We start from the raw sequence: 27,376 nt of genomic DNA, 5'->3' as shown, positions 1-27,376 counted from the left end.
TTTTTTCTCTCTAGCTTGATTGCATTTGCAGTGAGAAACATATTCTATATGATTTAAATCCTTCAAAATTTGAGACTTGCTTTATGCCTCAATATATATTGAATTTTTATAAATGTTCCATGTATTCTTAAAGGATTATTATCTGTACCTGTTGGATGCTTAGTTCTTAAGTAATAGGATTATATCGTATTGATTTTGTTTGCTAACTTTTGCTCAAATTTTTAAATATTTGTAGCCATTTTACTGATCTATCAAGTAAAGTATGTTAAAATTTCCCACTATGACTATAGGTTTCCATATTTCTTCTTATAGTTCTGTTACTTTTTGCTTTATATATTTTAGGCTATGTTCTTTAAAAGCATACAGATTCACAACTCATATATTCCTGGTGAATTGAACTTTAATCATTATGAAATATACCTCTTTATCTCCAGTAATATTTCTTGTCTTTTTTGGTATTAATAAAGCTATATCATCTTTCTTTGGGTAGACATCTACATAGAATATTTTTCTGTTTTTCATTTTCAAATTTTTTGTATCCTTATATATGAGATATGTCTTTGGTAAATATCATATAGTTTTGGTTTTTTAAATTCACAATGACACTTTTTATTTTAACTGAAGCAGTTAGTCTATGTTTATTTTTAATATAATTATTGTTGGATTTTTTTATTTTGTCCATCTAAAATATATTTCCTCTCCTCCTCTATTTTGCCTTATTTTGGATTGATTATTTTTCATTATTCTACTTTTTCCCTTTGTTGCTTTGGAAATTACACATTCTTTTCTTATTCCTATTGTGGTCCTCCTAAAGATTACAGGATTCTTGATTTATCAATGTATAATGTCAATGTACTTTGTACTTTTGTCTTATCTTGGAAGAACACTAACACTGTTATTCTCCTTTCAACTTAAGTGTAGTTGGTAGCATATACTTTAATTCTCTAAGTCATTTAAGCCCTCAAGAATTGTTATTTAATATAATTAGTATTTAATGATGTTTCAGATGATTAATATTTGTGTACATATTTTCTATCATATTTTCCTATTTTCTTTTTTTTTTTTTTTTTTTTTTTGGCCTGGGATAATTTTCTTTCTGTCTAAGAGCACCCTTTTAGTATCTCTCTTGATGCAGGTCTGCTGATGATGATTTCCTACAATTTCTGTTTAGCTTTAAAATATCTTTATTTTATCTTTTTTTTTAAATTTATTCATTTTAGAGATGAGAGAGACAGAGAGAGAGAGAGAGAGGAGAGACAGAGAGAGAGAAGGGGGGAGGAGCTGGAAGCATCAACTCCCATATGTGCCTTGACCAGGCAAGCCCAGGGTTTCGAACTGGCGACCTCAGCATTTTTAGGTCGATGCTTTATCCACTGCACCACCACAGGTCAGGCTTTACCTTTCTTTTTAAAGAGTATTTTTCTGGATATAGAATTGTAAGCTTTCAATTATTTTCTTTTATTGTACTGAAGATTTCAGTCCATTGTGTTCTGGCTTCCATTATCTCAGTTGAAAAATCTACTAGTAATAAGTCTATTTGTCCTTCTCTGATTGCCATTAAGGCTTTTCATCTTTGATTTCAGTAGGTTTTTATTTTTGTGATGTGCTTGGATATAAATTTCTTTTTATTTATCATGTTTGGCTTTTATTTGGCTTGTGGTATACAGGGTAAACCTGGAAAATTCATATACATTATGCTTTCAAATAGCTTTCTCCTTAAGTCTTTCCCTCCTCTGCTTTCAGACTCCAACTACATTTATGTAAGAGCATGTTAATGGATCCTCTAGTTTATCTTCTTGCATTATTTTTTGTCCTTTTTTAATCTTTCTGGCTATTTTATTCTAGCTTATCTTCTGGTCAGCTCTCCAACCTATTAAACCATAACTTTGAATCCTTCAGTTTGGTTTTGTATTTTTAGTTATAAAATTGATTTGTTTATTTTAAAAATCTGAAATGTTTCTTTTCATAATTTTCAGTTCTCCATGCTAATTCTCATTGCTGTAATTTATCTTCTTGATCCTGATAGTTATTTTTAAATCTGTTTCTGATCATTTTAATACCTGAGGTTTCCACAGTTCTGTTTCTGTTTTCTCATTTCTGCTGATTCTTGTTCATATTGTCTCAACTTGTGCTCTTGATCATCTGTGTGCCAGATAGTATATTTTTAAAACTTTTAAAGAAATAGAGAACTAAGAAGATGTTGTCTTACACCAGACAGCATTCTTTTTCTTCTTTTCCAAGTTGAGAGGAGGAGAGATAGATAGACTCCCGCATGCACCTCAACCAGGATCCACCTGGCGAACTCAGTCTGGGGCCAATGCTCTGTCCATCTGGGGCCATGCTCACAACTGAGCTATTTTTAGCACCTGAGGCAGATGCTCCACAAAGCCATGCCAGGGGCCCATGCACTTGAATCAATCAAGCCATAGTTGAGGGAGGGGAAAAAAGAGAGAGAGAGGAGGGGGAGGGGAAGGGGTATAGAAGTGGTCGCTTCTCCTGTGTGCCCTGACCAGAAATCAAACGTGAGACATCCACACACTGGGCAGATGCTCTACCACTGAGCAAACTGGCCAGGGCCTCAGACAGCATTTTTATTTCCCACTTTTAGATGTCTGGAGGCACTTGCAAAACTAGGATCATCTTAATCCAATATTAGGGATTGTGATTTTTTTGGTCAATGGCTCAAAGTTCAGTTACAGTCCATACAAGACTGATGTATTCATCATCTATTTATGTGTAATAAAGCTACAGTAAAATTTAGTAGCTTAAAACAGTAAGCAGTTTATTTGCCCACAATACTGTAATTGGCATGGACTCAGCGCAGACAGTTTTCCTGCTCTATCTGGCTTTGGCTAGGACTGCTCGACTGGAGCTGGAGGATCTGCTTCTAAGATGGCCTCACTGACCGCTGGTAAGTAGTGCTGGCTGTGGCTAAGAGCTCAGCTAGCGCTGTGCACTGGGGACTCTCTTCTCCATGTTGCTTCTCCACATGGCTAGGTGGGGTGCCTCACAACACAGTGGTCTCAGGAGAGTCGTGTTTCTTCAGTGATGACTACTAGCATAAGCCAGACTGCAAATGTAGAAGCTGCTAATCCTTTTAAAGGTTTAAATAAATCATCATTTCTGCCATGTTCTATTGGTTACATTAGGTTAGAGAACCAGCCAGATTCAAGAGGACGACACAAGGACATGAATACCAGGGCACATAGTTTAGGGAGGATCACTAAAGTAATTATCAACCACAGATTATTTACTTCTTTTTTGCCCTTTCTCTTGGGGTGCAGCACTGTAAAGTCTAAATAGAATTGCAGGATTCCCATTCTTGTTGGGCCAGGGTCCAAAAATTTTCCCCTTTGTAAAGTCCTGCTCAGCCTCTCAGCTTCTTTTCTCCCATATTATGACCTAGTTAGCAGTAGTTCTTTAGCCTCAAATGCTTTTAAGATATATATCTAGGACCTGACCAGGTGGTGGCGCAGTGGATGGAACATTAACCTGGGACTATGAAAACCCAGGTTCAAAACCCTGAGGTCGCCTGCTTGAGTGTGGGTTCATCCAGCTTGAGCACAGGCTCACCAGCTTGAGATCAGCATCGCTGGCTTGAGCATGGGATGATAGACATGTGGTTGCTGGCTTGAGCCCAAAGGTTATTGGCTTGAGCAAGTGGTCACTGGCTCAGCTGAATCCCCCACCCTTCCCTCATCAAGGCATGCATGTGCGACAAGCAATCAGTGAACAACTGAAAGTGCCACAACTATGAATTAATGCTTCTCATTTCTCTCCCTTTCTTTTTTTCTCTCTCTCTTAACAGAAAGAAAAATATATCTGTTAATCCCTACAGTGTTTATTTCTTTACTGCAGACTGAGACACATTAGCTCAAAAGTCTACTCATGCCAAACTCAAATGTTTATACATTCAAGTATTTTAAAACTAACCTAAGCAAGCAGATTGTTAGCTATTTAGAACCTGCCTGCTTTACATAATACCTGCAAGACCTCACCCTACATCTGCTGGCTACTGATAAGATACAGCCTGTGGTTGTAAGACTCTCTGGAGCTCTTCGATTCTGAGACTCCTCACTATGCCCCTGAGTGACATCGCCTAGATAGTTAGCTTCGTTTCCAACCTCCCTTTCTACTGGGTGTGCCTTTGCCCTTCCCCTTCTGTGGGTGGCCCCATGCTGTCAGTCTCTAAATGGTCTCATGTCATGAGGGACTTCCCGTCATGTGATCTTGTTGATGCACTGACAAATAAAGCATGTTGTGTGTCACTGGCTTTCTTGGTCATATCTTTTAACTTGATCAGCCCCCCAAGTCTCTCACAACCCCTACAATCATTTTGTTTATTTGTACCCAGTACAGTTTTACTTCTTACAAGAAGTTTTAATACAGTGTGCTGCTGAGGGAAAGCTGAGACAGGGGTCTTAGTGGGGTTCAAGGAAGCAGGAGCCCCGGGCCAGGGGACATAGAGTCAGGGGACAGAACAGCAAGGTTAGCCTGGCCTTCTGGCAGTGTAGTAGATAAAGCCTCGACCTGGAATGCTGAGATCACTGACTCGAAATCCTAGGCTTGCCCAGTCAAGGCACATACAACAAGCAATTAATGAACGACTAAAGTGAAGCAACTATGAGTTGATGCTTCTGGCTCCCCATAAAAATCAATAAATAAAAGAATTTTTTAAAAAAAGAGTAGCATGGCCAGGGTACCATATGGCTTCAAATTGTAAATAATGATGCCAGTACTGCTATAAAATTATTTTTGAACACCTGCTACCATAGTGTGTGATTCAAGTAATTTGACCACCAAGGCACTGCTACCCAAGGCTCTCTGTAGCCACATTACACATCCCTATGATTTCCTTACATTTGCAGATGGAATGTCTGAGCATCTCACCCCAGAAATTGGGTGTTTCACATTCATAATTTAAGACAGATTGTATGAGATTACCATAGGAGCCATAAATGATGATCTGTTTCAGATACCGTATTTCCCTGTGCATAAGATGCTCCCATGTATAAGACGCACCTTAATTTTGGGGCCTGAATTTTGGAAAAAAAATGTATTACATAAAGTTGTTGAACTCAAGTTTTATTGATCATAAAATTCATACAGCTCCTCATTACCGTCAAAACTCCCATCCATTAGCTTGTCCTCATCTGTGTTTGATGACGAATCACTGTCTTTATATATTGCCTTGTTCTCAGTTCCATCTATGGCATTTGAAATGCCACACTTCTACAACCACTGTATAAGACACACGCAGTTTTTAGACCCCAATTTTTCCCCCAAAAGGTGCATCTTATACATGGGGAAATACGGTACGTTGTCTTCTTTTCCCCTCATATAGCCTCACATTGAGAGTCAAGTGCTGACCTCTAGTGGCAGTCAAGACAGTGATTCCACTGTATTTCAAATAAGTTGATTTCTTGGCAAATAAGTTTCCAAAAATGTGTAATAATTGACGGTTAAGCCATTATGCTTGAATATGTTTTTTAATGTGAGAGTTAAAAATACTTAAATTTTGAAAATTTCAAATGCCAAGTGATAGAGCTTTGTTTTAGATACTTTTCAGGTCACCACAGTTCTCTTCAATGGCTAGTTTAAGAGCCAGCTCTTTACCCTACCTAGGAACGTAGAGCAGACTAGAATATTTGTACAAACACAGTAAATAAAATGTGTCCAAAATATATTAGAAATATTTGTCTATGATAATCATAAAAGTGTGACTTTAGAGAATGAGTACTTGAAGTTCTGACCCCAGTAGACCACTGACAGTCTGCAGCAAGGCACTAGGATCTTGAGAGCCATATTTTAATCCTTTTCCTCCCCAACCCGCAGCTCTCCCAGAAACCTTACATTTCTTGGGGAAATTTTTGCATTCTTCTTCTTCTTCTTCTTCTTTTTTTTTTTAAACCAGCAATCTCTATTGAACTCTGGACATGAAGGGAGAACAGGACTGGAATGTAGGAGAAATGACTGTACAACCTTGTCTTCTACTTCCAACAGCAGCTCTCAACAGTGGTTCTAGTCAAAGCCCTCAGCGGGTACTTGCTCTGATGATTTCCCTGATGATTAGTGACGTTGAGTACCTTTTCATGTACCATCTGTATGTCTTCTTTGAAAAAATGACTGTTCAGATCCTCCACTCGTTTTTCAATCAGATGGCTGTTTTTGTTTTCTTTTTAGTTGTGTGAGTTCTATATATTTTTGGATATTAAATTTTTATCAGATATATGGTTTGCAAATATTTTCTCCCATTCTGTTGCCTCTTCATTTTGATGATGGTTTTCTCCACTGTGCAGAAACATTTCAGTGTGATGTAGTCCACATGTTTATTTTTGGTTTAGTTGTCTTTGCCTTTGGTGTCAAATAAAAAAAAATCATTGCCAAGACAATGTACTTTTCCATTGAATGAATATTGTCAAGGAGCCTACCATCTATGTTTTCTTCTTGGAGTTTTATGGTTTCAGACCTTACATTCAAGTCCTTAATTCATTTTGAAGTAACTTTTGTGTATGGTGTGAGATAGAGGTCCAGTTTCATTCTTTTGCATGCAGCTGTTCCATTTTCTCAACGCCATTGATTAGAGAACTGTCCTTTCCCCATTGTATATTCATGGCTCCTTTGTCATAAATTAATTGAACTGTACAAGTATAGATTCATTCCTGGGCTTTCTTCATTGATCTATATGTCTGTTTTTCTGCTAATACTATAATATTTTGATGACTGTAGCTTTGTAATAGGGTTTGAAATCAAGGAACATGTTGCCTCCAACTTTGCTCTTCTTTCTCAGGATTGCTTTGGTTATTTGGTCTCTTTTGTGGTTCCATACCCATTTTAGAATCCTTTGTTTTATTTCTGTGAAAAATGCTATTGAAATTTGATAGAGATTGCATTGAATCTGTAGATTGCTTTGGGTAATAGGAACATTTTAACAATATTGTTTCAATTCATGAACATGTAATATCTTTCCATTTATTTGTGTCTTCTGTCATATTGTTGGTTAGTTTTCAGATTCTGAAAAAGTTTATTCTGATAGCTTTTTTCATATACTTAGTTGCTTTCATGGTGGAGCAGAATTTTGGAGTTCCTTACACTACCATTTTCACTGACATCATTACCTATTAGTTAATAACTATCAATAGATAATATTATCTAAATGAGTACTTTTCCATTGAATGAATATTTTTTGTCAATGTATCATCTTGTAACAATATATTGGAAATATCTGAACAAGAAATATCCTTCATATTGAATTTTACATCAAGTGCTGGAGCTAGAGTATCAACATTCAATCTGGATTCTCACTTATCCAAAACTCATTAGCAATTAAAAAAACTCTTTCAACTGCTGCGTTAGTTCCAGGGTAACACAATGTAAATTGAACAAGAATAAATAAATTTTCACACGGAATATGTTTATTTTTGAAATGGCTGAATATTTCCACCCATCTTTTATCAATTTTGACATGTTCATTTTCCCATTGTATTAATTTTTCAGAATTTAAATATACATTCAGTCTTCTAATTTCTTCAAAAAGACACCTGTCATCTATTTTGATGTCTGGCATTTCTTTAGATAAAAACTCAAGACAGCATTCAATATCTGTCCAATAGACTTGCGATGAAGTAAAAAAAAAAAAAAAACACCATTGAAAACTGTTATTTCCCGTGATGTTTTTTCAGACCATTCTTCGATATATTGAAAACATGTCTGGTAAAAATTCTGCATTTCTTCGATAAACTTTTTTGTTATGCCCAGATTTGATTCCTCTAAGTCTGACAATTTTCATTTTATAATTAAAGGAAGAAATTTTTCTTCAAAACGAGATTTATATTGAAGGATAAAGTCATTCAAAACAAGACTAACTTCCATAGCTGAAATGTTTTCACCTTCATTCTTTTGAATTGTTTTGTGAAAAATAGATGCTTGATTATGGACAAAATACATTAATATCTCAGATATTTTATTATTGAAAAACAATTCCAGGATTTTAGGACATTTGTCTAAACTTAGAAAATATGAACGGAGAGGCTCAAATAATTGTAGAACATGTCTATAGCAGGTGTTAGAGCACGCCATCTAACTTTGAATATCCCAAAAGATTTTTGTATTCAACATTTGCTTCTTCACAAAATTGTTTTAAAATAGCAACAAGAACGGTAAAATGACTAAAATGCAAATTAACTGTAGTTATTATTACTTCTACATCAATTGGCATGGCACATGACGCTGTGTTGATTGCAACTGACAAAATATGTGCATTACAACCTATTCCTAGTATTTTCTTTTAGAGTAACTCTTGTAATTTTACATACACATTATTCACCCCTTTGTGTCTTCGCCCACCAAAATTTGTATTTTATTATCAGCAGTTAGTGCCACAACTTTGGGTTTCAAATTGTTTTCATTTTTTACTCTGTATAGATGGTTTGACAAAATTTCAGAAGTTTTGCCTTCAGTGGATTCTAAATTTAAAATTTTTACTTGAATACCCTTGGTAACCTTAAAATATCTTACTATTGATGGATACAATTTAATTTCATTATGATTTGATGCATCAGATAAAATTGTTACAAAAGCTGCAGTTTCCAAGTCCTCTGTAAGTATTTTGTCACAGTAATTTTTAAATACTGATTTCAAAATAGCCTCATATTTTATCCTGGCACATGAAAATTTTGCATTGTGAAACTTTTTCAATAATTTAATTGTACAATCCATACTATGAAAACTTTGTGAATTATGGTATGAAATGCAAATGTTCCCTCCATTGCAGCCAACTGTTTTTCATCTTCAGAATAATTTGAAGTGTTGTTTTGGGGGTTTTTTTTTGTATTTTTCTGAAGTTGGAAACGGGGAGGCAGTCAGACAGTCTCCCGCATGCGCCCGACCAGGATCCACCCGGCACGCCCACCAGGGGGCAATGCTCTGCCCATCTAGGGCGTTGCTCTATTGCAACCAGGGCCATTCTAGTGCCTAAGGCAGAGGCCATGGAGCCATCCTCAGTGCCCGGGTCAACTTTGCTGCAATGGAGCCTTGGCTGCGGGAGGGGAAGAGAGAGACAGAGAGGAAGGAGAGGGGGAAGTGTGGAGAAGCAGATGGGCGCTTCTCCTGTGTGCCCTGGCCGGGAATCAAACTCGGGACTCCTGCATGCCAGGGCGATGCTCTACCACTGAGCCAACCGGCCAGGGCCCAAATCAAAAAGGAGGACACGTAGGAGGACACTTTTTGAGAGAGGATGGAACTTACAAAAGAAGGACTGTCCTCCCTAAAGGAGGGCGATTGATCACCTTAATAATATAAACTATGCTAATGAATACCAAAAGCCACTTCTATCCTAATGCAAGGACAGATGTCACATTACCTGGCATGTGCAGTCAGCCCCTAGGTGTGTGGAGAGTGAACATCTCCTCCACACTGTCTGAAATTTAAAGCTTGGTGCTCATTCCGGATCCCTCTCTCTCCTTCTGGGTTAAATCCCAACCTGGGACTGAGCACCCGAATTTCATCCCCAGGCTTCCTTCTCAGACACTGACCTGTGCTCCATTCGCCAGTAGCACCATCAGTGAGATTTTGACCTTTGAATCATTTGGATTCAGGGCAGCTCTTTTAAAGTCAGAGACGTGATGGTTAAGAGCAGTGGGCTCTGGAGTAAGGCAACCCAAGTGCCAGTGCTTACTGCATGTGACTTTGAACAGTTACTTAACAACCTTGCTAAGCCTGTTTCCTCAAGTGTAAAATGAAGACAATAATAGTACCTACAAATAAGAAATCTGTGAATCAAATATAATAAAGACTACAAATCACCAAGCATAGTGCCTGGCATCACATATATGTTGGAATGTGGCTTGTCCTTCTAGCTTTTCTTTGATTACCCTTAATATAAATTGGTGTAAATTCTACTAAAATTAAGACTGCATTCATTTTCTTAGGGAGGATGTCTCTAATCAGCTGTCTTGGTTTCATACTCTTGTGAAACTAAGACAGGATAGGACAGTAAAAAGCTAGGAAAATTCCTTGGCAAGTGGAATGAGGAAACTGAGACAGATAGTTGAACAAACTGGCCAAGCAGTTTCTAGCCAGATGCAGAGTGTCACCTCCTTAGAGTTAACATCTAGGCCTCAGTTGTGTTTGGCTCCAGGCCCAGGTGGGCAATGACCACGGACCAACTGCATGGCTAATAGGGCCCTGCCCTGGGTCTGGCCAATCAATGGAGACTGCAGCCTTGGGAGTGGGGGTGTGTGTTTTAGTGTGTGTGTGTGTCACACCTGGAAAAGCTACTGAAATCCTCCCCCAAACCCCCAGACTTTAAAAACCCTCAAAACAAAGGACCTAATGGCTTTCTACCACCTGGGAACACACCTGCACCTTTCCCTTCTCCCTTCCTTCTTCCTCCTTCTCTTCTCTTCCCCCCTCCCCAACAACGCATGCATCTCCTGAAGTCTGAGGGTCCTCACAAGACTTGACACCAGGGGAGCAGTGGACACTGGTAGCTTGTCCCCTGAACCTGCCTCCAAGGCCCCTTTTCTCTGATCATTTCTTCCCCATAAGGGTTCTGGAGAGCCAGTGCAGCCTCGCCCAGGCTTGCCTGTTGCTTCTTCTAGTCGAGGCTCTTCCTTGTTTCACTGTCCCCAGCTTTAATAAATTTGCTCTCAAGATCACCTGGACCTGTGCTGTGAAATTTTTCTGTATGGTAAAAAAATCATGCCTTTTCCTCCAGGGCACTGTATTTCATCAGTAATTATACACTCATTTCTGTCACCATTTGATTAATTTCTGTCTCCTCCACTAGACCTCAAGTTACATGAGATCAGTAACTATGGTTTGCTTATGATTGTATTCCCAGAACCTAGCATAGTGCCTGGGACAGCAATGAATGATGCAATGAAGCATTCATGTTAATTTAAATGATTAATATGCCCTGGCCAGATAGCTCAGTTGGTTGGAGCATAATCCTGAAGTACAGAGTTTGACAGTTTGATCCCTAGTCAGGGCACATACAAGAACAGATCAGTGTTCCTGTCTCTCTGTCTCTCTTTCTCCCTTCCTCTTTAGCTAAAATCAATAAATAAACATAAAAATATTTTTAATGATTAATATGAATCCTAAGCTCAAATTATCTGTTCTGCTTATGACAGATTCGTTTGGTTTGTTTTTCAGTTTGTATCTTTTAAACCTTACTAAATCTAACTCTCTAAGCTCTTTAAATGGTGCAAACGATGTTTATTTGGTTATATAGTCATCTCTTACAGTGTAATATGAATAAGTATCCAATACTAAATAGGTATTGAGTGAATGACTCAGTGAGGAAAAAAAGGTCATTGATCATTACAATTCTAGTGCCCAGGAACAAATGAAGTTTCATGAAGAAATAAGAGATTCAAGTAGAAGATTTGCCTTGAGAGAGGGAGGTTATGCAGCTGACCTCAAAGATAATTCTGACATGGAATCATAGTCTTTTGTTTTTAGTAGAAGGTTTTAGAATTCAGGAAACAAATTAGTGCTTGATAGAGATTAATTTCAATTTATCTTGTGAGCTTGAGTCATCACTTTGCCTTGTAAATATTTACAATTCTTCTATTAGCTATGCATTCCCCTGACATTTACATTTTATTCATCAGCAGCCTCTGTTATGACCTATAATTGCTAATAATGATGGGTAAAAGCACCACAACTTGGGGGTGCCACAAATCATTATGGAAATGACACTCCTTCCTGCTCCTTGTGAAAACAGCTTTTGACTCACTTTTGTCTACTCTGAGGTAACTCACCTCTTCAGAGACGGAAGGTGAGTTCCAGAAAGTTCCAAGAGAAATGGAATGAAATAGAAGAATCAGTTGAATTTCTGCTGCTCTGTGAACCAGGATATTTGGTACCTTGCTAACAAGGAGAAATTAAACTCATCCACGAGGCACCGAGACCCAGGTGCTGATGTGTAAAACTAGTTCACGCTGATTTTGTGGTCTCTGAGATGTTCAAGAAGAGTTAGATCTCATTCAATAAGTAGGCCAGCATTTGGTTAGTTTCTTGTAATACTAAGGAAAATCAGTCCACCTCCCTTTGAGGCATCCTAATCTTGTTTTTACCTAACTTCAAAAATGTACATATCATTGTAAATAAAAACTAACATTTAAGTTACACATGAGATTTTGAATACTTAAGACTCACATTCTTTTATTTTAACAGTCTTTGAAATGTATGCAATAGATGTTTAATGTCACAGAATCTAAATACAGGCAGTACCTGGTTTACCAACAAGATAGGTTCTATAGGTTGTTGTTAAGTTGAATTTGTATATAAGTTGGAACAGGTACAAATACCTATTAAATGCAACTTAGGTGTTTGTCTTAACATAGTATTTATTTTTACCTTTCTTTGCATATAAGTACTTAAACATTTTAAAGCCTACAGAACCTGTCTACCTATCTTGTCCATAACCTGGGGACTGCCTGTACCACCGTGTACACATCCCACACACACACACGTGCACACACACACACCGCACACATACTTCTTGGGCAGTCTCCTTGGGCCCAGGCCCTAACTATGTAGTTTGAAGAATGTCATTCTATAGGGCTATTTCTAGGACTCTGTATGTATTCTCTGTGGCACCTGGCACCATGTGCCTCACCTTGGCCGAACACTTCACATATGTCATCTCACCTAATCTTCAGCAATCCCCTGACCTCAGTGTCATTATCTGTATTTTGCTTATGAAGTAAATGAGGCTAAGAGCAGGGGGTTGAATCCAACTTTTTCTGAATTCATACCCTGTGCTTGTAGCTTGTTTTATACTTAGAATTCACTGAAACCAAGGACGTTAGTATTAAAATCTACGTGGAACACCTTAAAGAGAATGTGTAACTTCCAGACCACTCCTAGCACCCTCCTTTCTGCTTTGCTTTTCTGCGCAGCACTTACAACATCTGATAAACTGTGTGTTTTAGTTATTTACTTATCATTAAGCTTCCCACTCCCCCAGCCCAGAATATAGGCTTCAGCAGTGCAGGGATTTTCTCTGTTTTCCCAGCACATAGTAGATACTCAGTAAATATTTGTTGAATAAAGAACAGAACTTGCTGCTAGAAAGCTATTAATGATTGAGAGATTCTAGACATACTAGTGGCTGCCGAGTGCTGTGATCCGCCATAATCAGATAGCAGTATGAGGTATAGATCAATCAACAATCTCCTGACTTAGGTGTAAAGGATTTAAAAAAAATTTTTTAATTAATTTTAATGGGGTGACATTGATAAATCAGGGTACATATGTTCAGAGAAGATTTTTATGTGCTAGTCAATATCAAGAAACGAAGTACCTAATCACACACCTAAAGTGTTTGCTAAGTAGCAAACTGCATGTGCCTCTCTCAGGTTACTAAGGGGAATACAGAACAGGTGGTTTTGTTTGTTGTAGGCTCGGGTAGGGACATGGATGAGTCTTTGAGCCATTACAGCCTACTGTTTACAGCTGAGCTTTGAGCACATCAGGACACGCTTGGAGCCCTGGAGACTGCCTCCCAGAAGTTCCCGAAGCCTGAAGAGCCTCCCAGAAAGAAATCCAAGTCATATACCCTGCTGGGGCAGCCACAGCTGGCTAAGTCTAACAAACCAGAGGGGCAGATGGATGGAAGCCTATCTCAGGGTGGGGTAGGAACTGCAGAGAATGCCATCTTAGGGTAGAATGAGCCAGGCATGATGAGCTTGAGCCAAGAGCAAAGCTTTATCTGTTAGAGAGGATGGAGATTCTAAGTATAGGGGTTTTTACTGCTAGTAAAGACTTACTGCTAAGCACATGTTGAGACCTATAGAAAGAGATCTGTAAGGAAAAAATGGGCTGGGGGCTCTAACAGAGGGTATCACAGAAAGAGGGAGCCACTCCCTATGTCAGGCCTTCTACCTCCCAGTGGTGCACTGCCCAGCAGGCACTGGTGACTTCCTCTAGTCTCAAGTCTCAAGATAAATAGCATAGGTGGCTTCTTGGCCTGTAATCAGAAGTAATCAGAAAGCTTGGGCACCGAGTATTTAGCAGGGAGCACCTGCTGTACCTACCGGGCCTAATAGGGTGGCACAGAATAGCAGCAGAGCAGCTATGCCCCACTGAGATCCAAAGGAGCTGCAGCAGCAGAACCTAGCATGCCCAGAGGGGTGCCTCCCAGTGACCAGTGGCACACCCATTGCGTGAATGCAAAGTAGTTACCATTAACATGGTAGAAACGTGGTTTGGTGAAGCAACACTGCTGCATGGGAATGAACTTCCCCACGGGAGACTTCTAAAAGGACTTAGGTGGTGAAGACTTTTACAGGGAATTCAAGTTCTTGAGTCACTTAAAGGGGGCCAAAGCCTGATATTGGGGGTTAGAGAACAAACTTTGAGTGTCTTATTTCAACAACGACTGTTTTCCCGGTTGTCCCACCATTCACTACTGTCTCCTCCTCTCCTTTTCACTAGCTTCCTAACTCAAATGAGAGAGACTACTTAAATTAGGTGCAAGGGGAAAACGTGTCAGTTTAAAGTTACAGCAAATATGTGCAAGATGGGCAACCACTTAGCCATTCCAGATGTATCTGATTAATTCAAATGAGTCTCCTTCAGACAGCATGAAAGGGAGAGTAAAGACTTTTAGGCAATAGGAGAATAGGGAAACCTGTTTGCTTATCTCATGCAAACAGTGTTAGGATAAAGTGTCATGACCCAGCAATGAGAAAACTAAATTAAATGAGCCTTAAACTTCAAGCTCCTTGGAATGATTATGCTGTGCAATGTGAAAGGCAGATTTATTCCATAATGAAAGCCATGGAAGAGACTCATACCACAAGTCTCACCCTGTGGTATGGCACTTTTGACATGAAGCAAAATGTCACTTTATGCTTGATAAATGGTTGTTGAACAGTAGCAGCAAATGGCAGGATAATGTTAGACTTTTAAAGATGATGAGGATATCTATTCATTTTTAATAGTGCCTGGTATTTTCATTGTACTTTTCTACAAAGGGCTCTACTCACTTTGAAAAAACTGATCTCATTTCTTTTTACAAAATCCCGACAAGGCAAGAGTTTCAGTACATGATGGATTGACACAGTAGAAGCCTTCCTCTTGTCACTCCTCCCAGCTGTCCTTTGAGGTAGCTGGGGACTCCAATTTATCCGCTGACAAGTGAAGTACAGTTATACTATTATAGGAAAAGTGATGATGGAGGAAAAAAGATGCTTTCCTCACAGAAAGATCTTATGATAAAGATTGAGAGACACAAGAAGGGGCTTGATGTAGGTCTGTGAGGCTGCTATTTATGTTAATTCTTTGAAAGAATAAAGAACTAGAGATACTGATAGTTTCCTTGCCAACTCTATGCCCCCTCTTAGAGAATATTGCCCCCTTTCCTTCCCAGAGTTGGATCCCACAGTCCTTGCTAAGGTAGTAGGTATTTGTGATCCCAGATCCTTAGTCAGAGACAGCTAGACTTGGGGAGCATCTCACCTAACTGGGTCTATTAGATCTTTGCTCCAGGTATTTGGAATAGGGGCATAGCAAAAACTGGGGAGTGGGTAGGAACCAAGATAGCTTCCCTCTTCCCAGCTCTGTCTACCTCTCTGGACCATGGAGTTTTTTTTGAGAAGCTCTAAGTTGGTTTAAAAAGGCAGCCTTGATGGAAAACAATGTAAATAATATTTATCAACAGGGAGCTAATTAAATTATGGGACATCTATGTCATGGAATATTATGCTGCAGTAACAAAAGAATGAATCTTTTTATGAACTGATCATTCTTGAGAATGATTTCCAAGGTAAATTGTTAAGAGGAGAATGTAAATTACAGAATAGGAGTGATAGTAGACCATTTGTATAACAAGGAAGGAAAAATATATGCTTAGGCCATTCACATTAATATAATCATTATGTTAGGCTTAAGTCTATCATTTTATTATTTATTTTCTGTTTCTGTCCTCTGTTTCTCACTCCTCCGTTCCCTTTTCTTGTCTTTCTGTGCATTATTTGAATATTTTAAGGATTCTATCTTGATTTACTTGTAGTGTTTGGTGTGTATTACTTTACATATCTATATATATATGACTTATCATAGAAACCTGACTCCCATTGAGTCCCATTATCCTCCCCAATTTTAGGTGTAATTGTCTTGAGTAGCAGATGATCTTATAATTTTTACACCAATTATTATATGTAATTTAGAAAACTTATGAGGAGGAGAGTCTATTGTATTTACCCGTATTTCTGCATTCTTGATTTTTCTTTCTTCCTGATATTTCAAAATGCCTTTGTCATTTTCTTTCTTTTGAAGAATGTCTTTTAGCCATTCTTTAAGAATAGATCTGCTAGTGATAAATTCTTTTAGTTTCCTTTTTCTGAGAATGTCTTTATTTCCCATTAATTCCTGAAGTGTAGTATCACCAGATACAGAATTCACAGTTGATAGTTCTTTTCTTTTAGCACTTGAAAAATGTTGTGCCACTCTTTCCAGCCCCTGTCATTTCAAATGAAAAATCTGCTGTCACTTGAATTGGTGTTCTCGTATAAATAGCGTGTTGTTGCTATGTATGCTTTCAAGATATTTCCTTTGTCTTTAGTTTTCGGCAGTGTAATTATGTTGTGTCTTGGCATGCATTTCTTTAGATTTATCCTGTTTATGGTTCACTCAGCTTCTTGATCTGTAGGTTTATAGACTTTGCCAAGTTTGGAGAATTTTTAGTCATTATTTCCTTGACTGTACTTTCAATACTTTTCTCTACACCTTCCCTTCTAGGACTCCACTGCTGTAAATGATGGATCTTTTGTTGCAGTCTTACAGCTTCCTGAGACTCTCTTGTTTGTTTTCCATTTATTTTCTCTCTGTTTTTCAGGCTGGGTAAATTCCACCGATCTGTCATCAACTTTACTGACCCAGTCCTCTGTCATCTCCCACGATTACCAAGCCCATCCAGTTAGTTGTAGCATTTCTGTTATTTTTCAATTCTATAATTTCTATTTGGTTCTTTTTTCTATAACCTCTATTTTTTGGTGAAATTATTTTTTATTTGTTTCAAGAGAATTTGTAAGTGCTTGCTGAATCTTTTTTTTTTTTTTTTTTTTGTATTTTTCTGAAGCTGGAAACGGGGAGAGACAGTCAGACAGACTCCCGCATGCGCCCGACCGGGATCCACCCGGCACGCCCACCAGGGGGCGACGCTCTGCCCACCAGGGGGCGATGCTCTGCCCATCCTGGGCGTCGCCATGTTGCGACCAGAGCCACTCTAGCGCCTGGGGCAGAGGCCAAAGAGCCATCCCCAGCGCCCGGGCCATCCTTGCTCCAATGGAGCCTCGCTGCGGGAGGGGAAGAGAGAGACAGAGAGGAAGGAGAGGGGTAGGGGTGGAGAAGCAGATGGGTGCTCCTCCTGTGTGCCCTGGCCGGGAATCAAACCCAGGACCCCTTGAACGCCAGGCCGACGCTCTACCACTGAGCCAACCGGCCAGGGCTGAATCTTTTTTTTATTATGGTTACTTTAAAATAAATCCAATATCTGGCTCATCCTAATGTCAAAGTCAGATGATTATCTTTTCTTGTGCAAATTGTGATTTTCTTGGCTCTTGATATAATGAGTGATTTTCATCTGGATATTTTAGCTATTATGTTAGGAGATTCTGAGTCCAATTTATATATATTTTTACTTAAACAGGCAGCCACTGTGGGTTTAACATGAAGTTTCTAGCTTACTTTTGTGAACTGTGGTTCCACTGACAATCTAATTTCCAGAAGCTCTCTATTGCTATTTTTGTCTTTTTCATTTGTCTCCTGCCTCTGGGGCTTCCCCTGGCACCCATTTGTACTAATTTTAGGAAGTGAAAAGAGCTTCCCTGCCCGAAGTACTTGGTGTGTTTAAATGGCAGACAGGAGTCTCCAGGCTGCAAAATCACTCCCTGGCCTGGGTCTTTGTTGTGGCAGAATCCCCCTTATTAAAGACCACTGTCAAGAAGGATCTCTGGGTGAGAAGGAGGAAACTTAGGCTGGTGGGAAAGTCCTTTGACCAGTTTTGTAATGGGGACTTTCAGGAGGTCCCCTTTGTTGTTTCTGCTGGGCTTGTCCAGAATTGCTGGCAGGGCTCCCATTCAGGTTGGAGGGAGAATAAGATTACTGGATTATCTTTTCTTGGGTGGGGAACATAAGGGGCTCCACCACTGTGTTGTTTTCTTGGTCCTGTGTCTCTAACCAATTCAACTTCTCTCTCTACCTTTTAGGGTTCTTATTAGGTTGTCTCTTGCATTATTTCCAAGTCGTTTTAGTCATTCTTAGCAGGGAGGAACAGAGAGAAACAAATCTACATCATCTTGCCCAGACCAGAGGTATAGAGGTGTGCTTCTGTAGGTATAAGATCTCTCTAAAAGGGTACAAAGAATTGCTTTCCCTGCAGAGGGAACTTGAGGATCCTGAGGTATGAGGAGGACTTCTTTGTATAACTGTTTGTATGGTCTCATTTTAACCAGATGAATGTATACTCCTCACAAAAATTAGGGGATATTTCAAAATGAAATAAAGTGATAAAATATCCCCTAATTTTTGTGAGCAGTATATTATCTATTCAATAATAAAATAAAATATAGAAGAAGAAAAAAATATTCTAACACAGCCTTGTTTTCAAGAGCACAACCAAGGATTACAATAGAGGTCAAGCAGCGTATGGATTCAACAGTTGGTAATTTTATTAAATTTCACTGACATTTAATTTCACTATATTTTGACTGCTTTGATCCAGATCCCTGAATATAAGAATAATATTCTCAGTAGATTTTCAGCCTGCTCGTACACTCTGGATACCTCACAGAATACAAATGTGTAATTTAGATAGAGGCAGATGCTTTTGACAGCATACTAGTAACCTAATCAGCTGAAAAAATAATATTCGTATGACATTAAAACAAAATTAATAGGAAGATGCTGATTACATAAAAAGACTTTAGGTTGTAATTATTAAACTTGCAAACAGCTCGGCATAATTAGTGCCTTAATTAGGATATGACCTGAAATTTTAGCTTACAAAATTAATAAAAGCAATTAAAAGTCACATTTGTAAAGTGGGTTTTAAAACTTACAAGGTAGTTAGATAGCACTTCCTTCTCCTTTTGGAAAGCATCTTTATAGGTATCAAGCTCACAGTGCAATTATTAATACTTTGATTCACAACTCCCATTCCTAAAACAGTGTTTCAGCCCCAGAGCCCTAAGAGTCAAATTTAGTGACCCTCAACCAAGGGCCTCCATGCACAGGGCTGAGCAGCTCCCAGGCACACTCCTGGATGGCTCTAGGACACACTAAAATAGCAAAGAATCATTCTTTTCCCACTGCCTTAAGTGAAATATAAACTAGAAGATTGATATTGACTTTGATCAGACTTTGCCATTTTCACAGAACTGTTTGGATTCAAATGGCAGTTTTCACCACTGTCATTTATGCTTCAACACATGCTTCTTGAAGGCATTTTGGGTCCTACATTTTACCACATGGTGAAGGTTCCAATTCAAAGCCAAAGAATTTTTCCATCAGTAGATAAAAATAGAGAATTCAATAAATTTTGGTGGGCTTAGTGATTTAGGAAAAAATAAATCTGAAGTCCAGCCTTCATTCCTTATGTCAAAATAAATTCCAAATCAATCAAAGATTTAATATAAAAAAAGTAAAATCATAAATGTCCTTGAAGAAATGGGTTAATATTTCTATAATATTATAATCAGTAGAGCCCTTCTAACCATGACAGAAAAAACAAAATCCATAAAGTAAATGACTAACAAATTTATCTACTTAAGAATACTAAACTTACATAGATCAACAAACAAAAGCAAAAAAAAGTTTTAAAAACCTAATTTAAGGCCAAATAAGAAGTAACTAATTAAAAATAAAACTTTATTTACATTTTGATTCATTTTTCTTTCTAAAGGCATAACTTTATTCCTCAGTAAGTAAGTATATGTATCATGATTTATGTACAAGAATATTAACTATAGGGAAAATTTTAAAGAATGTACATGTTTTAAAAATAGCTAATAAAATAATAAATTAGAGAATAGCCAGAGTGTTAAAAATCAAATATTTAATAACACCAAGATATTTTCATGATAGCACTTTGTTAAAGTGAAACATAGATAATATAAATGAATCCAATTTGATTTTAAAATGCCTTATCTAAACAGAAAAAAAGTCTAGAAGGAAAAAATATCAGTGATAATTATCATTAGAGGCAGAATTATGGATAAATGTTAGTTTTTATTTTTAGTAGTTTTCAAATTATAATAAATTATTTTTTAACTCAATCCTTTTTTTTTTTATTCCTAGAAGCTTTAAAGAAAAAAAGTATTTCAGTTTCCCCCCAAAATAGCTAACTTGGAACTAGATCAGATATGAAAGATCAAAATTGAATATTTGAAAAGTATAGCAAACAACACAGCAATTGCAACAAACCCCCATTTATTTATTTTTAAATCCCTCTACCAGATTTGTTGACACTATTATCATATGGGTTAAATCACAACTCCTAGTCATTCACAGTGAGACCTCTCTCCCTCTCTCTCTCTCTCTCTCTCTCTCTCTGTATCTTTCTCCCCCTTCCTCCCTCTGTCTCTCTTTGTCTCTCTCTCTCCTGCCCCCACCTCTCTCATTGTAGGCTTAACACATAGGCTGCCTTTTCCTAACCTGTATCAATGTCTGCCTCTCTATTCTTAACTACCTGTGTTAGCAGGGAAGTGAGTTCCAAAACTAAGATTACCTAGTCTTAGCAAGAAGCAAATGTCTCTAATTAGAGGCACTTGCCAACCACAAAATTACTATCACTAATAGTACAGGAAATATCATCATTGAACTTCCTTTGTACCTGTAGGTTTTCTTAATTTCTTCATTTGATGCTCCCTTATGCAGACCAAGAATTTCATATAGAGCTTCTCCAGAGGTCGACATAGTCCTCTGTCTTTGGTTAGGTATGTTACATGCCATTTTCTCAGGCTGTAAAACCAAAGGAGGGAAATAGCCATGAAGGTTATGCATGACACTCTCTGAAAGGGAAGATAGTTCATTTCTGACATTTTGTAAAATGACCACCGAAGTACATTTCTGTGCCAGCTGCAAAACGAGGGGAGGAAAGGCTTAGGATTGCCGAAAGTAGAACTTCCAGTCAGTGTCAGGCAGTCACGCAAATGGAATAGGGCTTTGTCCACATGGTTAAAAAGAAGCAAAGTGTTACCTAAATATTCAGCTAATTCAGAATTGTTGGAGACAAGCCTTACAGGTCAAGTGGCTATAGATTTCTTTTTGTATAACTTCTTTTTTGTTTGCTTTTCAAAGTGAGCCAGCAATGGAAATAAATACTAATCCATTTTACCTTACCCTATTGGCCTAGCCATTGTTAGGTCAAGAAATTAAAAAACTAAAAATGAAAACAACTTTTTGCCTGACCAGGTGGTGGCACAGTGGATAGAGCAGTGGTAGTCAACCTGGTCCCTACCACCTACTAGTGGGCGTTCCAGCTTTCATGGTGGGCGGTAGCGGAGCAACCAAAGTATAAATAAAAAGATAGATTTAACTATAGTAAGTTGTTTTATAAAAATTTATTCTGCCAAACTTAGTGAAAATCCAACATAAAGTACTTGGTAAGTAATTATTATTATATGCTTTAACTTGCTGTAACTCTGCTTTATAAATTTTATAAAGTAAAGTTACTTCCCTACTTTATAAATCACCATTACTGTGGAACCAGTGGGCGGTTAGAAAATTTTACTACTAACAGAGATACAAAAGTGGGCATTAAGTATAAAAAGGTTGACTACCCCTGGGATAGAGCATCAGACTGGGATGCAGAGGACCCAGGTTCAAAACCCTGAGGTTGCCGGCTTGAGCGCAGGCTCACCAGCTTGAGTACGGGTTTGCTGGTTTGAACGTGGGATCATAGACATGACTCCATGGTCACTGGCTTGAGCCCAAAGGTCCCTGGCTTGAACCCAAGGTTGCTGGCTTGAGCAAGGAGTCACTTGCTCTGCTGTATCCCCTCCCCCCATGTCAAGGCACATATGAGAAAGCAATCAATGAAAAACAAAGGTGCCGCATCAAAGAATTGATGCTTCTCATCTCTCTCTCTTCCTGTCTGTCTGTCTCTGTCTGTCTTCCTCTCTGTCTCTGTCACACACACACACACATACACATACACACAAACAACTTTTTAAAGTATCAAGAAAAAAATCCTGGTCTTATCTGGGAGCCAGGTTAGAACTTCTGTGCAAAGGCCCCACAGGCCCCTGAGATAGCTCCTTTCCCTGAGGTCTGTGCCAAAGGAGTTGTGCTCTCCCAAGTCCTGCTATGTTCTGGCTCTAGGAGGGGACAACATAGAGTATCAAGCACAGTGAGCGGCATTCCTGCATCCACCACTTAACCTCTCCAAGCCTCAGTGACTTCACCTGTAATATAAGGACCAAAAGCCCACATCATGAGGCCATGTTAAGGATTTAGAAATAATGCATGTAATGTATCCAGGACATAGTACCTACCATATTTCCCCATGTATAAGATGCACCCTTTTTCAAAAAATTTGGGGACTAAAAACTGGGTGCGTCTTATACAGTGGTTGTAGTTTTTTTACTACATTTCCCACTTTTTCATGCTTGTTGTCTGCGCTCATTGTTTTGCACTTGTTATCAGTATATTATGGTAGGTTATGTTTTGCCACATTCTGCCCAGAAATAGCTCAGAAAAGATTTTCATATAGTGCTGAATTCAAGTTAAAAGTGATCCAGTTTGCAAAAGTGAATGGAAATCGTGCTGCTGAACCTAAGTTTGGTCCTCCTCCAACTGAGAAATCAATCCGAGAATGGCTACAGGAAGAAGAAACCCTACTGAAAACCCTATGGAAGAAGAAGGCCATGAGAGGCAAGTCATCAAAATGGCCTGATTGAGAGAGGGAATTAAAGATATGGATTGTAGAGCAAAGGGCAATTGGAATTTCTGTGTCCACCAAGATGGTTCAGCATGAGGCAAGAATTGCTGATGAAAAAGAAGCTACTGATTTCAAAGGATGACACAATTGTTTCGAGTTCATGAAACAGAATGGACTAAGCATGTGTACATGCACAGACTTGCCCAAAAGATGCCTGAAAAAGCTATGAGCAGAAGGTCCTTGAATTTTATCATTTTGTCACTCAATGTCAGAAGACACATCAGTTTGAGTTGGGACAGACTGCAAATATGGACAAAGTCCCCCTTCAATTTGATGTCCCAAGTAACAGAACTGTTGATAAGAAGGGGTGAAAACTGTAACTATGAAGACAAGTGGACATGAAAAGAGCAATTATACACTTGTTCTACCTTGTTGTACCAGTGAAACCAAGCTGCCTCCTACGCTGATTTTCAAATACAAAACAATACCAAAAGAAGACATTCCTCGAGGAGTGATTGTCCACATTCATGACAAGGTTGGATGGATCAAGATGGGATGAAGATCTGGTTTGAGAAAGTTTGGAGAAGGACACCAGGTGGGCTCTTACACAAACCTGCCCTATTGGTGCTTGATCAGTTCAGGGCAGACAACAAAAAATACAAAGAATATTGCTGCAGAGCAAAAAACAAAACTTTCTGTCATACCTGGACATCCCAACTCCAACCACTTGATGTCAGCATTAACAAACCCTTCAAAGCTACCATGAGAGACGAATGGAACCAATGGATAAAGTCTTCTGGGGACAATCTGACACCAGCAGGAAAAGTGAAGAAACCAACAATAGGAGAAGTTTGTACCTGGGTGAAAAGATCCTGGGATGATATCAAGACTGAGATTGTTGTCAAGTCATTTAAGAAGTGTGGCATTTCTGAGAATGAGGCAATATATGAAAACAGTGATTCATCATCAGACACAGATGAGGACAAGCTGATAGATGGGAGTTTTGACAGTGATGAGTTGTATGAATTTAATGATGAATAAAACTTAAGTTTAATAACTTTATGTAATTTTTTTTTTCCAAATTTGGGCCCCCAAATTAAGATGCATCTTATACATGGGGAAATACAGTAAGTTCAAAGGAAAAAGTAACCATTTTTATTAAAGGCAGCACAGTATGTAATTTAGAGAGTACACTGTCATCAGATCCTCTGGGTTGGAATATTGGCCTTACCATCACCCAGCTGCATAACTGTTCTGTAAAAGACCAAAAAATATGCATAAACACAGCTGTTATAAGAATTAAATGAGTGAGCCCTGGCCGGTTGGCTCAGCGGTAGAGCGTCGGCCTGGCGTGCGGGGGACCCGGGTTCGATTCCCGGCCAGGGCACATAGGAGAAAGCGCCCATTTGCTTCTCCACCCCCCACCCCCTCCTTCCTCTCTGTCTCTCTCTTCCCCTCCCGCAGCCAAGGCTCCATTGGAGCAAAGATGGCCCGGGCGCTGGGGATGGCTCCTTGGCCTCTGCCCCAGGCGCTGGAGTGGCTCTGGTCATGGCAAAGTGGCGCCCCGGAGGGGCAGAGCATCGCCCCCTGGTGGGCAGAGCATCGCCCCTGGTGGGCGTGCCGGGTGGATCCCGGTCGGGCGCATGCGGAAGTCTGTCTGACTGTCTCTCCCCGTTTCCAGCTTCAGAAAAAAAAAAAAAAAGAAAGAATTAAATGAGTGAATATAGTAAACAAAAGTGGACACCATTGTTCATAGCAGAATTATTCATAAGTGGCAAAAGGTGAAAACAACCCAAATGTTCATAAACAGATGAATGAAAATGTGGTGTGTACAAATGGAATATTTTTCAGCCATAAAAAGAAATAGAATTTTAACACATGCTATTATACGGAACCTTAAAAACATTATGCTAAGTGAAATATACCAGTCACAGAAGAACAAATATTGTATAATTCCTCTTATATGAAGTACCTTGAATAGGCAAATTAATAGAGACAGAAAGTAAAATAGAAGTTACCAGGAGCTGAAGGAGAGTGGAGAATGGGGAGTTACTGCTTAATGTGTACAGTTTCTTTTTTGGGATGTTGCAAAAGTTCTGGAAATATATAGTGGTAGTGATTAAATATCACAGTGATTGTACTTAATATTACTGAATTGTACACTTAAAAATGGTTAAAATGGTAAATTGTATAATTTAACATAAAAATGAAACAAGAAAAAAGCATTAAAAATTACTTAAATTGCAAGCTCTTTTAACCACAAGTTTCTTGAAAATTACCATTTATCTCTTGGCTTTGAGCCTTGTGTAGCAAATGCTATGAGTGAATGAATGTGAATGAATGACTGTAACAGGGCCCAAACTATGGTATCAGGGATGTGGAGACATTCGTGTGGTGGTGGCAGCCACAGAGCCCAGAGGGCATGTCCCAGTGTCAGGTGGGCTTAGTTGGAGCCAGCTCCGAGCTCTGCTCCCAGCAGACTAATGACCAAACCAACACAGGCAAGAGCAGAGCTTGGCCAGAGTCACCTGGTGGGCTAGGATGATTTCAGAGGCCCCTAGGGCCCCAACATTGTCCCGTGAGTGCTCATAGGCCTATGGAATTCAATTAAGGAGAACTATCTGAGGAACTTCAAAATGTTCTTGTGAGCTCTTAGCTTCTAAAAGTCAGATTCCAGATCCCAGGCAAAAATCCTGCAGCCCTAAAGATGTTAAGGACGACCTGACCTACCTGAGGGTGTGACTGCATTGTCTCCTAATCAATTAGCTTCTCATGAATGTGGAGCTCCTGGACACCAGAGGGGCCCTAGTTCCAAATCCCTGGTTCACACAGGACAAGTGGAGAAAAAATTCCTGATTTTGCCTGCCACAAAGCAATATCTAACAGATGTCCATACTGACTGGCAGCCATTCAGTAAATTGTACCGCTTCTTTTTATTACTGCTCTACTTTACCTTTCTCACCTGTCCATCACAATTTCCCGAGAAGTTAAGCAATGCAAGGCTTGGGGCTGTGTCCTTCATCTCTGTGCTCCTGCCTTGTAGCTCAGCTCTGTCTTGGAACCACAGCCCAACTCACTATTCACAACTGAAGGAGAAATTGCCTGAGCAACTGACTCCCTACCCACTTCCCTTCCTGTTCTCTTTCTCCTGCTGCCACCACACTCACAGAGGCTCAAGATACCGATGCCTTGCTCCACACACCCACCTAATAGTTCCCAGTAATGCAGGCAATCAGCAGACTTCTCACAAGTCACACTCTATGCCACAAGTGAATGGGATTTGGAAAGCAGGGATTTCTATGTGGCTTGGTGGACAAGAGTAGGACCACAGTCATCATGCTTGTCTCAGATTTTAAGATATTGCTGGACAGCAAGATCCCCAAAGTCATTAAAAATATATCAACATAAAGATTCAAATGCTAGGACTATAAAATATGGAATTGGAGGTCATCTAAGCCAATTAACAAATACCATTTAGGACATTTCAGCCAGAGACTATAGTAAACAACTTTACTATTAGCCTATTAGCTTCCGTCTCTGGGGAATTTTTAGGTTCCCACTGAAACATGCTTTTATTGAGACCTGCCTCAGTCTTACTGGACCTCAGTTGAATAGAACCAAGAATGGGTAGTGGACCCAAGCCAGACCAGTCAGAGTTCTTCCCTAAGATTTTTTTTTGGGGGTTTTGGATATAGGGCAATCTTTCAGATGGTGAAACCTGTAAAATGTATAATTTGAGTATTGTTGGCTGGCCTGAAATGAGAGAAATTAAAACTGACTCGCAGAAGAGGGATCATGGGAAGAGATGGAGAGACCCAATGGGATTTAGTTTTCTGGTTCCAGTTATTTCTGGGTGCACTTGCAACTCTCCCCCTGCTACAGTTTGTCAGTCAACCCTTACTTGGCTTGAGTCAATAAAATTCCCCTCCATACAACAAATTTACAAATATATTTTTTCTTTTGAGCATACTTTAGCTAGATTTTGCTCACTGTCAACCAAGATTCCCTGGTTTCATGTGTTCTATCAATTAAACACCAGTGGTGGTTTGTTGAACACCCCCAAGCCAGGCAGATCCATTGTGGACTTTTCTTAAATCACTTAGAGTACTCTTCCTTTCAATTCAATGTGGCTTCTAGGTACTTGGGAATGAATACTTTGGGGGCGATAACAATAATATACTAAGAGATTCAGACCAAACAGATTCAGATGTATTATGAAGACATTACTAGTATGGATAAAAGGAGCAGTGATAAGTATGGATCAAGATGCTTTCATAAAGAAAGTATCTAGATTGCTAGTCAAGAGAATTAAGAAATAAAAGTATGGCAGACAGTTGCCTTTGCTTTATCTATTTTTGTCTATATTCAACATTCAAAATGAAGTTTCAATTTAAGGCAAAAAAATGTACCCACTCTTCATCCTCTGTATCATGAAATGAGACATAGGTCATGGTTCCCATAAATCAATAGATAGTTTTA

General features: G+C 39.0%; 1 protein-coding gene across 5 annotated transcripts in view; it reads right to left on the bottom strand.

Annotated features, from left to right (window-relative positions):
- The window catches only part of DNAJC5B (DnaJ heat shock protein family (Hsp40) member C5 beta), a 116,593-nt gene that overhangs the window by 27,276 nt on the left and 61,941 nt on the right, over positions 1-27,376 (bottom strand). For all 5 annotated transcript variants that reach the window (XM_066264668.1, XM_066264669.1, XM_066264671.1 and 2 more), the window contains exon 3: positions 20,849-20,976. In XM_066264668.1, the coding sequence (XP_066120765.1) occupies positions 20,849-20,967 (119 nt within the window). In that variant the 5' untranslated portion in view covers positions 20,968-20,976. The remainder of the gene's footprint in view (positions 1-20,848; positions 20,977-27,376) is intronic.

Source organism: Saccopteryx bilineata, chromosome 3 (assembly GCF_036850765.1).
Source record: "Saccopteryx bilineata isolate mSacBil1 chromosome 3, mSacBil1_pri_phased_curated, whole genome shotgun sequence".
NCBI lineage: Eukaryota > Metazoa > Chordata > Mammalia > Chiroptera > Emballonuridae > Saccopteryx > Saccopteryx bilineata.
Note: the sequence above shows the minus strand (reverse complement) of the source record. Positions and strands in the feature narration are given on the sequence as shown.